General features: G+C 43.8%; 1 protein-coding gene across 1 annotated transcript in view; it reads right to left on the bottom strand.

The window, feature by feature from the left end:
- Positions 1–1,808: 1,808 nt before the first annotated feature.
- Positions 1,809–15,475, bottom strand: part of CEMIP (cell migration inducing hyaluronidase 1) — a 104,279-nt gene continuing 90,612 nt past the window's right edge. Inside the window, exons 21-29 of the mRNA XM_063412538.1 lie at positions 13,645–13,825; positions 11,950–12,165; positions 10,825–11,036; positions 10,184–10,369; positions 9,233–9,437; positions 8,362–8,448; positions 7,881–8,038; positions 6,345–6,445; positions 1,809–5,442 (exon numbers count right to left, since the gene is read on the bottom strand). Coding sequence (XP_063268608.1) covers positions 5,315–5,442; positions 6,345–6,445; positions 7,881–8,038; positions 8,362–8,448; positions 9,233–9,437; positions 10,184–10,369; positions 10,825–11,036; positions 11,950–12,165; positions 13,645–13,825 — 1,474 coding nt within the window. The 3' untranslated portion in view covers positions 1,809–5,314. The remainder of the gene's footprint in view (positions 5,443–6,344; positions 6,446–7,880; positions 8,039–8,361; positions 8,449–9,232; positions 9,438–10,183; positions 10,370–10,824; positions 11,037–11,949; positions 12,166–13,644; positions 13,826–15,475) is intronic.

The raw sequence follows: 15,475 nt of genomic DNA, 5'->3' as shown, positions 1-15,475 counted from the left end.
GTGCTGCTCATTCTACACTAACACAGTAGGAGAGGAGATGGGGTTATGGTGGGGCTGTAATTTCATTGTGATCTCGCATTACACCCTCTGGCAAAGGAAGAGAGACTTATTGTAGGGAGAATTTCCTGTAGAATCCTGTCACTGTTCGCTTATCACAGGCGCCTTACCATGTCCTGGTAGTGCCGAGACGCTCCAGCTGAGCCTTACACCCAGAAATTGCGAATAGATCCGTTTGCTGTCCCGGTGTTTTGTTGTTGGTGTTGTGCAGCGAGGCTCCGAGCTGGGTTCGGCTCCACGGCTCAGGGGTCACCCAGGGTGGAGCTCCTGCAGGTGTTTGTGAAGAGGCCCCGCAAGAAGAAGGAAGGGTGTGGCTGCAGCCGTGGTTTGTACACATCCCTTCCCCATCCTTTGTTCAGAACGCGGGGTGGCAGAACAGCCCCTGAGAAAGCTGCTGGGATCGCCCTTCCAGGCTGAAAAAGCCGGGACGCATCACTGCGGCTTCAGCTGCTGCCCGAGGCGTCCGCAAGGGCCGCATGAAAAACGCTTAATTCGGACAAACAGAGTTTCCTGTGCTCCACAGGACCGGGGAGTATCGATGAAGCAGCGGAGGGAGCATCCATACACCTCGCAGCGGGCAGCAGGAGCTGTGACATCCCGGTTTGACGCGGGATGCCCGGCAGAGACCCGTAGGAACAGCGCGGCTCTGCCGGGACCAGGGAGCGCCGGGAGCCGAGCCCGGGCACGGCCACGGGAGGGCGCCCACGGACAGGGAACGGCCTGGTCAGCTAAAAATATTTATTATGAATAGACTAGACTAGACTAGACTAGACTAGACTAGACCAGAATAGAATAGAATAGAATAGAATAGAATAGAATAGAATAGAATAGAATAGAATAGAATAGAATAGAATAGAATAGAATAGAATAGAATAGAATAGAATAGAATAGAATAGAACAGAACAGAACAGAACGGCCTGGCCAGCTAAAAATATTTATTTAGAATAGAATAGAATAGAATAGAATAGAATAGAATAGAATAGAATAGAATAGAATAGAATAGAATAGAATAGAATAGAATAGAATAGAACGGCCTGGCCAGCTAAAAATATTTATTATGAATAGAATAGAATAGAATAGAATAGAATAGAATAGAATAGAATAGAATAGAATAGAATAGAATAGAATAGAATAGAATAGAATAGAATAGAATAGAATAGTCTTTATTCTAGACTATCATACATATAAAAGAAATTAAAATATATTATAATGTGGCATTTCTGGCCGTGGTTTAGCAGTGGACTTTGGAATGCTTGGGTATGACCATTGGACTCAATGACCTTAGAGGTCTTTTCCAAGATAAACGATTCTATTCTCTTCTAGTCTATAATACTCTTTTAAGGATTTATAGTATTTTCATAATGTGTAATCTAAATATTAAAAGATGATATATTTTATTAAACATAATTAATTGTGTTATATTTTTATGCTTTTCAGTCTTAGGTAACAGATCCACTCAATCATCCCTAGTCTCTCTTTGAGCCCCTGGAGTCGAGTGCGTTTCCATTTTCCTGGCCTGTCACCCAGTAGTGCCTCACCTGCCCTGAATGCACGCCTTTCCCATGGCTGGAATATCCCCCTTCCCATTCCCCTCTCCTTCCCGTCCCCTTCTCTCAGATCCTGCAGCTGTCACCAGGCAGTGAAAGGTGCTGTGATCTGTGAACTGGCCAACAACTACAGACAGGGGCTGCTTGGCCCCCTTGGGTTTTGTCTTTTGAAATAAGTAGAGAGACAAAAATGAAATACAAAATTTGCACTGAATATTTATTTTGATAAACATTGTGAACTCCAAACAACTACGTGTTATTTCAGTTGTAAGCCACAATCTTTTGGAAACAACGTCCTAAGAGCTCTTGTCATCATAAACCCGACAGTCAATGCCCCACCACGGTCTGTGGACATAGAGAGCTTTCAAGTGCAAAGCAGATTATCAGAAAAGACACATTGCCAACCTCCTTAACAAACTGGACAATGCTCAACTCCAGTAAAAATGCTTCATATGTCTGCAATTTAGTTGTCTTAGTGCCATTGTAATAAATTAATAGAAAATATATCTTTTTTTCATTGGAAAGTCTATAAGAAAATGTACAAACATCTAACTCCGAAAAAGGACCAGCTGTTTCGGCGACAGGTAAAACAAGCAATTGAACAGAGGCAATAAAACCCAAACATCTGAACAAACAAAGAGACAAACAAACAAAATGCAATCAAAAAAACCAACCCACTCCACCAATGGCAACAGCATAGGCAAACAGGGAAACATCTGCAGTAACAAAACCTCACAGAGAGTCCCTGCAGCTTGTGCAGGGACCGTGCAGGGGATGAGCAGTGGGGGAATTCTCTGGTCAGAATGTGCATGTGTAGTTTCTGGAACAGTCAGAGCCCCAGCAGGAATCCTCTGGCACAAAGTTCTTTCTGCCTGGCGGTGGTCCAGCCCTGCTGTGTCTCCGGGGGACACAGGGATGCTCCGGTGCTGCTCAGCGGGAGAGCCCCGGGCGTTTCCCCGGCGTGGCTGTCCCTGCACGGGGCCACGATGCTCGGCTCTCCCTCGGGCTGACAGCCTGAAGTGATTCCTACTCTGTATCCACAGCAGGACACCCTCCCCAGCTCCAAAACTGGCCCCAAGTGACGAGCTCAGCATCACAGGACAAGCTGCTGAAGTTTTCTCTCTTAATAAGATGAGATCTTTTAGGAAAGGAAAAGAAAAAGGCTTTTCCTAGAGCCAAGTCTTATGCTTTCACCCTGAGAATTCCCAAAACAGTAAAATCAGAAGCCACACTTCAGCACCAAGCCAGCATGCTGCTAGAGGCTGAGCAAAGCAGCCTGGGGGACGGTCCCAGCTGGTGGGATGCTCCGGGGAAGTTACACACCTAGAGGAGCAGGAGAGGGGAAATGGCTGTGGCCACTGGAGCACCGCAGAGGGCAACCCCAGCACTGGAGCTTGCACAAAGCCAAATCCCACTCCAGGCACATCCCAAGCCTCACTTCTCTGCCCACCATCTGCCAAGAGTGCTCATGAAGAGATACTCCTGCTTTGGTCCATCTCCTGGAAGCAAAGGTGTTCCACCACACTGCTGCAATGGCATCAACAGCACTGGCTCAGGGCAGGAAAAGGTTTAGACAAGCCAAACTGACTGACCCAAGGGATCCCTGTTAGCCTCTTCCCTTAACTTCATGGATCTGGCACCGTTCTGGCCATCATGGGACATCGGATAAATGTTTTGGATGATCATGGTTGAAACACCAGTGAGACAGATTCTTTCATGGAATAATTTGTGAAATACCCAAACTATCATAAGAATTTTGGGGAATAAACAACCCACCTTATTTGCCTTTTACAAATGTTGCCTATTCACTCTGTAAATGGCACAAATGCTGAAGGAGCATTCATTACCAGACTCTTGTTGGGAAGCTGGGAGGGAAGGCTTGGCTCTTTTTTTTTTTCTTTTTTTTTTTCTTTCTTTTTTTTTTTTTTTCCTTTTTTTAATACAATATACATGACATTCAGTGAATTCAAAACAATTTTGTAGTAAGTCTGAAAAGAACATTTCCAGTTTCAAAACCCAGGAGAGGCTTGAAGGGAATATAACCTACAGTACTATTTAAATTTTGTTCATGCTTGCTTTGACGTTCAGAGCAACTGATCTAAACCAGCATCTGCCCAGCCTTTGGAATGACACACAAAATCCTTGCTTTTCAGTCTAACTTCAAGGTAGCATTTTTGATACTGTGGGAAAAGAACAACTTAATTACATAAACAAAGTAGCCATCAGCAATTGGAATAATTTATGCGGCAATGGGGACAGGCAGAGATAAAGTGGGGAAACAAACCCAAGTCTTACTGGCAAGACTGACATTCTTTAAAAAGCTTGTCATGATGTCTTTCACACTTCTCCCCTGCCCTTAGATTTGTTAGAACAACCACAGCCTCCAGAAACGCCTTTGTGGTATTTCTGGGCAACTGACAGAAACATCACTGAACACTAGGAATGCTTTCAGTGTTTTACAAGATAATGTTTAATTTCCCAGCTTCAAGAGATGCCCCTGTAACGTCCTGATTCACTCTGATCTGCCTTCAGTGCCCAGGAATTGGTTTGAAGCAGGGGGAAGGGAGGTACAAGACATCCAACTAGTGCATCGGGATTCTCACTTTAATTCTGCAGCCACCTGGAAAGAACTCATCCACGTCTCCTGTAATTCTTACAGGAGGACCAAGACATAACAGCTTAAGAGGACAGGATTAGAAAGCAACACACAGCAGAGCAGTCTGATCCTGTTCCCTCTGATGTCCTGGGAAAGGTGAGGGCAGTTCATCCTATTTGATGCTGAATAAGGTAAGTCCCAGAATTCCTAGTCAAAAACTGGAAGCCTTGAATTGGGATGGGTTTAGCTGGCAACCATAAACTGATCCTGCATGTTGTTATACAGAGGGAAAGGCTGAATGGGAAAGGCTGAGGAAATACATGTGCTAATTGACATTGCTTTCCTTGTAGCCTGCAGCTACTCGTTGAAGGAAAATTTCCTGTTTGCACAACCACTATTAAAACTCCTTGATCCATAGGAAAAATGCAGATTTCTGAGGAAGCAGAAATAGGTGGTGGTTCCATCAGTCTCTGCTGGCATGTTTTGTCCACTCCTTCAGTCATTTCTTCCCCAACTATGTGCCGTGGGCTGCATGTACAACACACACCCCAAAGAGCTTGAGCAAACCTCACAGAAGCTTTAGGAGAAATGCTTATTGTCCAGTTACACTTCCCAGCATCCAGGTAATCACTCAAACCCGCTCTTCCTACCCCAGACTGTCAACCAGTCTTTGGACTGGCATTCCACGTCTACGTGAGCAGCTAGTTACACTATGGAAAAGAAAAAGTCTTCAGACAGCTTAGAGGCTGGTAGAAACAACAATCCTCGATGGTCTTCAGACCAAGAACTCCCCTCCCAGAGCAGCACTAACACCAGTCTGTCCCAGGAGCGCTGACAAAAGCAGCGCCTGGAGCAGCAGCTCAGCCCTGGCCAGTCCCTCGGTGCACGGGCCCGCGGGGCACACGCTGCTCCCACAGGAGGGTTTTCTGTCACACGTGGCCACTCTAGCTACTTACAGTGAGATTTCTTTTTGAACAGCAACAACAACAACAAAATGCTGCACCGGTGGCGCCGGTGGGCGAGGCCTGCACAGAGCAGTCAGTAGTCCATCTGTCTGTCCGTCCGTCCGTCCCACAGGGCAGTGCTGGCGGCCAGCAGGCACAGCAGGGTGTCCTCACAGCTTCATTTTCTTCACCACAGGGATTGGCAGTGCCTGGTAGATTTTAGCTGAGTCCTCACTGGTGACCAGTTTCACCCAGACGGGGCGGAAGCCGCCTTTGAAGCCGACAAAAGCCATTTTTTCTGCAAATCAGAGCAAACGTGTTTGGAGTGTGCCAGGACTGCACCAGAAACTTGTAGCCCTGATTTTTCAGCCTGTTGAGGTTTTGATAGTTTCTGAATTCTTTCTCACACGAGTGTTATAAATAGAAATAATGTTTATATCAATACAAGTATGTTTTTCATTCTTCTCTTGAGGAGGAGACAATTTGATGGACTATTAGTTTGACCAATGTAGTTGGAGAGGTGGCAACCTTATCCTCCAATCCATGGTCTGGGTGAAAATACTATATATATATAAGGGCCAGATAATAAAAGTCAGCTCTTTTGCCCTGTGAACTAGAGTTTGTGTCCTTCATTTCATGTCCTATTGTGACAGAAACCCACCTGTGTGCATGGCCACACCTCATGGCTGGAGGGGTGCAGGTGCACAAGAGCCACCACAGCACACACAGATGGAATCATGCCAAAAAGCTGGTACAGCTGACTGCAGCAATGTGCACATGGAACTGTATTCTAATGCAATATGTGATGCTCTGAAATCAATATGCTTTTCAACAGAAAACCAGCTAAAAACAAGTTCAGACAAGTAAAAAATCCTGCTTTGGGGCATTTAGTGGATGAAAAGGCTCAATATTTCTATTATTAAAAGGTCTTTTTATAGAAAATTAATCTGGAAAATCAAATCCCCTGAATTATTTACTTCTAAGAAAAACTGCCAGCGTGTTTTTTCTATTTACAGTTTTAAACTGAGCATGTTACCCAAAGCTGCAGTGGATACAACCTTTCTCAATAAATAAATTACTGTTTCCAGGATGTTTGAACACATGCTAATAGAAACAAGCAAGGCAAAGTTTAGAGGCGGAAAAAAGGTCCCTTTACTGGAATAATGGGAGGTCAGAAATGAGTTTTTAAAAACTGGTTACCTTTTAACCTAAAGCCTTCTCCTGCTCCAAGTTTCTCCAGTACTTTAGTCCATGGTCCTCTTGAAATGAATCTTCCTTTGGATGTCACCAGCACTATGGAGCTGAAGGAAGCAGAGAGATGTGTAAATGAGAGTCAGAACACATTCCTCACTTGTTTGTCCTGAGCACTGCTAACTCCTGCCTGTGTGTTCACACACCCATGAACTACAGTGGCTTCAGCTGTAATGCTCTCCAATGCTTTCCAACAGTTTGGTCATAGATTATTTTTCCAGTCATGCAAAGGCCATTAGAAAGCAGACAGAAGCCACGTTTTTCTATTGGTGGTTTTCTAAATGTTTCCAACCTGCAGTTCCATCCTGCTTTACTCAGAGAGACCCATTTTTTCCCTGGGATGCCCTTAGCAAGTCTCAAGTAATTTCTTGTTCTTTCATTAGCAGATTAAACCTGAAGAAATTCACTTCTCTGAGACTTTTGTTGGCCTGATGCTTTTCCTTTCAGTGTGCTTCTGTTTAAAAAGTTAATATTATTACTACTATTCCTGATCAGGAACTGGATTTAGCCAGATTGAGATTTTTGTAAAGCAAGATGATGGCTTCTCTAAAAAGACTTCTTATTTTTATATGAAAGAAAAGTGAAAAATTACCATACTTCCCTGAAGTAACTATGTGATGTGATTCTTCAAAACCTCTAGAATTATTTAAGACAATAGAAACATATCTGACTGCACCTGCATGGCACTCTGCACAAGCTTCCCCCAAGTCTCTAGAGTAAATATCAGAACAATATCCTGTTGTTCTGCCCACAGCTATTTCAGATGGTTTGTCAACAAAGCACTCATATTTGTATTAAAAGTTACACAGCAGATTTCAAACCCAAACAGATTTCATAACAACTAAATATATTCACTTCCCACGAGCACTCCACAAGCTAATGTGGGAACAACCCCTTTGGTTAATGGATTTCTGATGTGGTTCCAATTATTCCAGCAGAAAAAGCCATTGTCCTCCAAGATGCAGGAACATCTTTTGGCTGCTTACCACCTATTTCCAAAACTCTGCATTCCTAGCTGCCATACTTAAAAAACAAAATAATCCAGCCTTTAGGACTGGGCAGGGGAACTTACAAAGGGGAATGTATTTTATTAGTGGAATTATCTGCAATTTGAGAAAACATACATGCAGTAAAAAATGCAAGCTGTGTGCATCCATACGGATAAATACTTTGTGAATTAAGTCTGCAGTTTGCCTATAACCCACAACATAAATGTATCTCTGCAGTTTATTAATCACATGCAGCCTTGCAGATTATCTGGGGCTCAATCAGTCCCTGAATCAGAGAGTGTGCATCCTGCTGCTGCCTGCATGTCCTGCACACATTTGGGTTTTTTTGGAGTCATCAGGCACAAAAATACATTGGGTGTCTTGCCCTGCTGTTGGGTGTTTGGCCCATGTTGGGTGATAAAATCCAAGAAAAAAGATGAGTGTTATGCAGCATTCTTGTACATTGAACCTTAGTGAGAACAGATTATTTACTCACTGGTCTTTGATGTTGTTGACATAATTCTCTATCTGTGCTGGGATGCCTTGCAGAATGGAGTTTTTGAACGTTACTCGATCAACAACTTTTCCCTGGTGTCCATCAATCACAACCAGTTGAATACCCTCTTCAGTGAGGAAAAACCTGGTACCATCAACCTGGGCAGGGGGAAAAATATAAAATATTCTTGGTCTCTCACAGTAACACAACTGCAAATGACCCACTGTAAGAAGCTCTGATAGTCTTGAGTCACAGGATTGCTGTTTCCTTCAAAGGGCGGAACTCCAGGTCTTGCTATCCTGCCTAGCAGGAGAAGATGCAGCAGCCCCCCCCCCCACTTTTTTTTTTTTTTTTCAAAATTCAAAACAGAAATGACCCGAATTTAACTCTTCATGGTAGCTTTGTAAGCAAGTTTTCCATGGAGATAAAGCAAGCGGTGTAGAATTGCACCCCATTAAGTTGGTTGAGAGGATTTGCTCACCTCAATGTATGCAAAGTCATCCCTCAGGTGGAAGTACTGTTTCTTGTACGTTTCTATTTTCACTTCGATTAGGTGGTCCTTGGTCTTCTGTTTGCAAAATAAAATTAATTAATTAATTAATTAAATAAATAAATAAATAAAATAAAAACACCACAGATTTTCTGGTGAGAATGTCCATTACCTGAATGCTGCATTTTCAATGAAAACATTTCAAACCTTGAAATTCAATCAACAAGGAAGCTACATAATAAGCACTGACTTGCCAAATTAGATTGCTAATGAATGGTATGGTACAATGGTACCCTCTCTGCTCATCCTGCCACCAGTTAAATTGTTTCACTGAATGGCAGAGTGATTCTTACTTTGCAGAACTGACACATGATTCTCCAAGGTTTTGCTGTGTATTCCTGTTTCAAGGGTGATGAGTGAAAAAACCCAAATAACAAAAAATATTCCACTTCCTCCCCCCAGAACCAGACTGGATATGGGAGATTGTGTTAGGCATTATATAAATGAGAATAATTCAACTCTACTATTCAGCCTGTTACTGCTGTTCTAACAGCCTGGAGGAGCTGCAGGCTCCAAAATCACATTCCCTGGACCAACCTGTCTTCCAGCTCATCAGTTTTCACCCTGTGCTTTCAAGAACAGCATGTCACATCAGAGCCCCAAAAGACCAAATATACAGCTTGCAATGGCTCTCCACACATTGGAAGAATCTGTTTCATATTATTTCCCCTGCCTGAATCATTTCAAAATATCAGGCACAGCATATCCTGACCCTGGCAAAAAGTTTTTCTGTGTCTATGTGCACAATATATGCTAGATTTACAAGAGCAATGGTTCTATGATAAGAAATCAGCTGCTTTACCAGTTGTGCACTAGAGAGCTTCTTTGGCATTGGCACTTCCACTATTGGTGTCTCAATGTACTTGGGGTAGGCTGTGGCTTCACAGTCGCTGACACCAGCTGTCTTTGGGATCACAGCTTTGATTCTTATTCGCTCACAGCCCTTCACAGAGCAGAAAGCAAATTTCTCCTTCTCATTTTGAGCTTTGAGTTTCAGAAACAGCAGCCTGCAGGCAGGAGAAAAAAAAACACCAAACAGCGTCCTTCAATTTTTTGTGCAAAAGCATACTGAGTTTGGGTGCATAGCAATAATTTTCATTGCAGCCCTTGGTGCTGTGTTTTCTGGTGCCCAACATCCCTCATGCAAATAAAAGGGAACACTCATCTCAGAAATGGTTCAGGGAGCTCATGGAAAGTAAAACAGAGAAATAAGACAGCACCTGAACACTTTCTGCTATTCTGTAGTGAAATATATATGTAGAAATACATGCTTTGTCTGTCTTTCTTTCTTCCTTTCTTCCTCTCTTTCTCTCTTCCTTTCTTCCTTTCTTCCTTTCCTTCTTTCCCATTATTTTAATCCTTTAAAATAACAGGCTTTACACTCAGTTCCTGTTCATTGTGTGTACCCTGTCATGGTGTTTATAAATAGTTATTGTTCAAAACAATGACTGTTGTGCATGTCTTCAGTTAAGTTTCATGGTCTGCACTTTGCTTTTGTCTTTTTTTGTTGTTTTCTAATTGGTATTCACTTGAAAAAACATTTCCCAGAGTAATTGGCAGTGCAGCAGAGGCTGTGAATGACTGGCAGGCCTGGGAGTCCCAGGAAAATTAAACCCTGGTCACATTCCCAGAACACATTCCCAAAACCTTCCTGGTTTTGTTGTGATCCCCACTAGTGGCACTAGCCAAACAGCTCACAATTCCAGCAGCATTCCCAAAGCTGTGTCCATACCAGCAAGGCCTGCTATCTTACCCAGTGTCCTCATCCCAGTAGTAGTATCCCTTGGTGGGATATCTGTGCTCCAGTTTCTCCATTTGGGAGGTTCTGTAGAAGGTTCCAGTTTTGTATGTTTTCTTCAGGAGACGGTTGTGGATGTCTGAGAGAATGGAAAATGTCGTCCCTCTAGGATAGCAAAACCCCACTTGGATCCAGTCATTCCTAAAAATAGCAAAGACTCACATTTAAAAAGTTATAACATAACTATTATTTTCCTGGGCATGCTAGAAGCTGAACTAAATAATTTACAATAAGTTTTTTCCTGTCCAGCTAAAATTTTCATGGTTTAGAATGGATCAGTGCAACATTAATTAGACATAACAACCGTGGGTTAGTTAAGCAATGCAGGGCAGATCTGCTCCTGACTTCTACACCTGTGACTTCCATGCAGCAGGAATGAATTAGCTCTGAACTTCCAAAAATGAACTGTGTTATCTTACGAAGCTTCCTGGGGGAGGAAACAGGAACCTGAGATGGCTCATGAAAAGATGGTGAACTCAATGGACTTCCTGTAACAGGCAAGTTCATTCTGGAAGAGCTCATGAGGTGCTGACCTCACCCATTAAAAATGTGCAGCTACATGATTGTACTGGAATGCTGGGCTTTAGTTCACTCACTTGTTGAAGTTGATGAGCCATATGGCCAGCTCTTCAGGGGCTGTCTTGTCCCAGTGGATGGTGTAGCCTTTCCTCAGAGTTATAACTGGCTGATACTGCTGGTAATGAGTGCTTTTGCTCAAAGCCCCTTCCAAGTAGAGTGGGTGATTGTGGTAGTCATTTTTTATTATTTTCATTTTCAGGTTGGCTGGCTTGTAGGCTTGGATGTATATCTAGATGGGAAAAAAAAAAACAAAACCAAAAATAGATCACCAAGGATTTAATGAACTACAGAGGAAGGTTCAGATACTCAATAGATGTGAGCTGGTGCAAGTCCTGTGTGCTGGGCAGGGGCCTGTGGACTGTGCACTTATGTTCAATTCCTTAGGCTTCCATTTCAACAAAGCACACTGTTTTCAGGAAAAAAAAAGCCTCATTTCCTCATCCTCTGAGTTTAAGTGCCTGTGCCAGAGGCTGTAGCAGGGCTGAGATATTCCACAGCATCCTGCAACCCTCAGCAGCAGGACAGTATCTACCTCAGACATCTGACTTGTGCTGAACAAGGATCCTTCTGTCTGGGTTTCAGAGGCCTGAAACCCAGCTCAGTGGTTAGAAATTGGCTGTAGTGGCACTACACACAAACCCCCCAACTATTGCAACACACAGGACAAACCCAGGCACTCTCAGCAGAGGAAAGTGAGGACTCTCATGGCAGCAGCACTCAGGCCTCCTGTGGTGGGAAGAATGGTTTGGTGGTCACACACAGGATGAAAGACTGTGAAAGGTGAAGTCTAATTTCAACTCATCAGCACATTTCCCATAACACTGTGGGCAACACTTCCCTCCATAAATCAGGGGAAAATAACTCGTCAACAGCCCATGGATTTATGAATATTAATCTGTGAATGCCCATGGAGCTCTCAGGAGGGTTCAGGCAGAAGTTGTTGGAGCTGTCAGCAGCCAAGGCCAAGGTTTTAGAAAATATACCACAATATTTCTCATGTTCAAAGACACCTGTGCAGACATGCTGATAAATAAACACTGAGAACTCTGCAGAAAGTCCATTTCTACAGGTCAAGCTTTAAAGTGCCAAGAAATTTCAAATAAACCAAAGTGATGATGATACTGCAAGGTGAGCAGCCTTACCTGTGCAAAGTGCCCGCTGCAGATGGAGCCTCTCCAGTCGGGCACGTCGATGCAGTCAGGGTGCTTGATTAACCAGTTGTCTTCCTTGATCAGGTATGAGCCTGGATATTCTGACACAGAGCCATCTACATCATGGAAAACTGATGTTTTGTCACCATCCATATCCAGATCATTGAACCATGGGCCAGGTTCTCCAAAGAAGACTCTTGAAGTAATCTAAACAAAACAGTAGAACAAATTTACCTCTCCAGAAAGGAATTCTTCAGAGTACAAGAACAGGATGCCCTTGGTCACTACAGTGGCTCAAATTACCCATTTTCTGACTTAAAAGGTGTGTTTGACTTGTCAGGCAGAAGAAACACACATTTCCCTGCTGACCATGGGGGGAAGGCTGAAAAAACCACAATTTCAGCCTCACCAGTGGGAAGGTTTGTTTTAAAATTCTGGAGGAAGGTTCAGGAGACGGGGCAATTTCATGAGAGCCACTTCACTCATTGTTTGCTAACACAGTTTCAAAGTTCCAAGCCACATGAAGTCATACCAATGTGGGAAACAGTCAGCCCTGGGAAATGGCTGCTCAGGCAACTTCTGACTGATATTTTTATCCAGCATAAATAAATCTCATGTCACCAGCCTGCCTCGTGCAGTGTGAGAGGGACCAACCAACACTTTTAGGGGATTTTTGCCTTTCCCATCATATTGGGCACTGGTCAGCATTTTTCCTGACCTGGGAGCAAGGCTGCTAATTTTTTGAAAATTAGGCAACACAAATCATTTCAGCCCAACCACTTTCTTTATTCGTTTGTTTGTAATGTTTGGCAGCTGGATTTAACAGCTGCTAAAGGTGAACCTCAGTGAAACAGTTAGCACGTATTTGTGCAGGCAAATACAAAAATAACTCAAAAGAACAGGCCCCGGGACGGGTTCAGACCAGCACCCAGAGGTTCATACTGTAATTCAAAATTTGGCAAACCCCTTTTGGCTGGACTCTGTTCTCATTTATGTCTGCTGAACCGGAGTCTGGAATTACCCTGGTGTGCAGGGCTGCAGAATTATCCTGCATCAGCTCAGTTTCCCTGGCTCTTCCCCAAAATCAGTATTTTCTGCTTCTAGGTCAGTCAGGCCTTCCAGAACAGACTTCCTCCTGTTGCTTTAATATTATACCACTGTCGAAAATAAAGGGGGGCTGATGCTTCAGTTTCTCAGTCGTACAGAAAAGGACTTTATTTTCACTTCAGTGTTGCTCTCTCTCTCTCTTTATATATATATATAAGTGATGCCTGCATCTGTTTTGCTGCAAACCTGACAGACAATTGGATTTCCCTGTTATTGCACCCATCACATCTCCTCTCTCCTTTCGTTGCTAGACCTCTGGCCAAGAGAGCGGGCAAGATCTGTCACTCTCTCCTTTCTGCCCACACCCCAGGGCTCGGGGTGCATACAGAAATGGACATTATTTTCACTTCAATGTTGCTTTCTCTCTCTCTCTCTCTCTATATATATGTTTAAGTGATGCTTGTATCTCTTTTGCTGCAAACCTGACAGACAACTGGATTTCCCTGTTATTGCACCCATCACATCTCCTCTCTCCTTTCGTTGCTAGACCTCTGGCCAAGAGAGCAGGCAAGATCTGACACTCTCCCATTTCTGCCCACACCCCAGGGCTGGGGGCTCCCTGGGGAGGGGGTGACTCACGGGGACGTCCTCGAAGCGCACGGCGGTGACGTTGTTGTTGGGGCAGCTCTGCCAGGCGTTGTTGAGGCGGAAGGCGAGAGCGCTGGTGTGGCGCCCGTCCAGCGCCGCGAACTTGCGGAATGTGCAGTTCTGGACATTGATGGGCCCGTCGTAGAACTGAATCCCTCGGATGGGGAAGTCCCTGCAGACAGAGAGACACGGTCAGGACACGTTTGGGGGTAGTGACAGTGGTCAGATTTTAGGCTTCAGGCACTGCTGGAGTCTGTGTGAAAGATAAGCGAGCAACTCTCTCATTCTGGCCCGGGAAAATCCTAAGGAGGAATCCAAACAATCCTTGGGAAGTGAAAAACCATCAGCAGGTGGTGTTTCTCTAACTTATTTACTGGCAAAGATGTTTACAAAGAGGTTTAGGCTCTGAATGACCAATCATATTCATCGTACCAAAGTACTGTATAAAAAAAAAATTTAGAAGAATAAAGATTGCTCTCATTTTGCTGTAAACTGAGAGTCATGGCGTTATTTTCATGCCATCCATAAACAATAACAACACACGTTAGCATCAGGAGGAGATGTATTCTAGACACACACAGTCCCACAGAGCTTGTTTTGTGCCTGCTCTCATTTCTTGCAGCCCATAGGATGACTCCTAGGTTCCTGCTTTGGAAGAGAAGGGATTTCCCTTCTTTTCAGCTCTGTAAAGTCCTCTTATCCTTGCAAGTTCAGCTCGAGTTCTCTCATGTTGAACAGATCATATTTATTTAGTCTGTACTTCTCCAGGGAAGGAAGTAACAGCAATGCCAAAGGATTGACCTAAAGATGAATAAATTTGTGTTTGCCATCAGAAATGAGTTCTGCAGCAGTGAAACCTGAAACTCAGCAGAGCTGTGCAGACTCCTCGGGCTGAGTAATGGCAGAGCTAAAAGAAGTCCCACCACATCTTTCAAAGGGATTTGGAGAGAAGCATTGCAAATCAACTGCAATAAAAAAATGTTTTTGAAAAGAAAGGAAAGGTTCTACAATCTATGGAGCTAAGAAGAGTTGTAGGGGCAGATTAATTAATCTTTATGAGCCTTTTCTGATATCATCTGCAAGGTGAAGAAGATGCCATTTTCACACCAATTAAATGAACAAGATGCTTAAGGTCTTTAAGAGGCTAAGATAAGACATTCCAAATTTCACTTATGGTAACAAAATTTGATTCCTTCCTTGAATGATCCCTTAGAGGATTCCTGCCTGCTCCAGTGCATTTGTTCTGAGTTTCTGCATACAACATCCAAGACATGTCCACACATACATATGTGTAAAGGATATTAGGAGAGTCGTAACAGAATGGGATTTCATTATTGTTATAGTTTATAATAAGTCTCCAGCATCACTGCTGACAGCAAAATCGAGGCCTGAAATGTGACAGAAAAGCATCAGCTGTTTGCTCACTGTGGGGCTGCTGTTAGGATAACTGTGTTGTTAGGAAGCAAAAGCATTGCAAACCAATCTGTAGGACTAAGGTCTGGGAGGAGGCCACACGTGAGGTTCACTGGCCATTTCAAAACTCCTTAACAAAGGCATCAAAGTCCTTTTCAGGAGCAACAGTAACAGCAGCACTGAGCACACCCATGACCACATGCAAGCCTGGGAAGGGGCTTCTGTGACCCTTCCTGGCAGCTGATGGAGCTCAGCTCATTGCTCAGCACTGCTGATCACACGTACAGAGATGCCCTGCTAGCACAGAGTACTCTTGCTGCCCTCTCAAATCCCCTTGCAAAGGGGAGGAGGAAGGAAAGAGGACCTTGATCTGTCTTGGCAGCCTGCAAGGATGTGCCTGCCAGCAGCA

Source organism: Prinia subflava, chromosome 15 (genome assembly GCF_021018805.1).
Source record: "Prinia subflava isolate CZ2003 ecotype Zambia chromosome 15, Cam_Psub_1.2, whole genome shotgun sequence".
Classification (NCBI taxonomy): domain Eukaryota; kingdom Metazoa; phylum Chordata; class Aves; order Passeriformes; family Cisticolidae; genus Prinia; species Prinia subflava.
The sequence above is the reverse complement of the archived record's forward strand: the minus strand, read 5'-3'. Positions and strand labels throughout refer to the sequence as shown.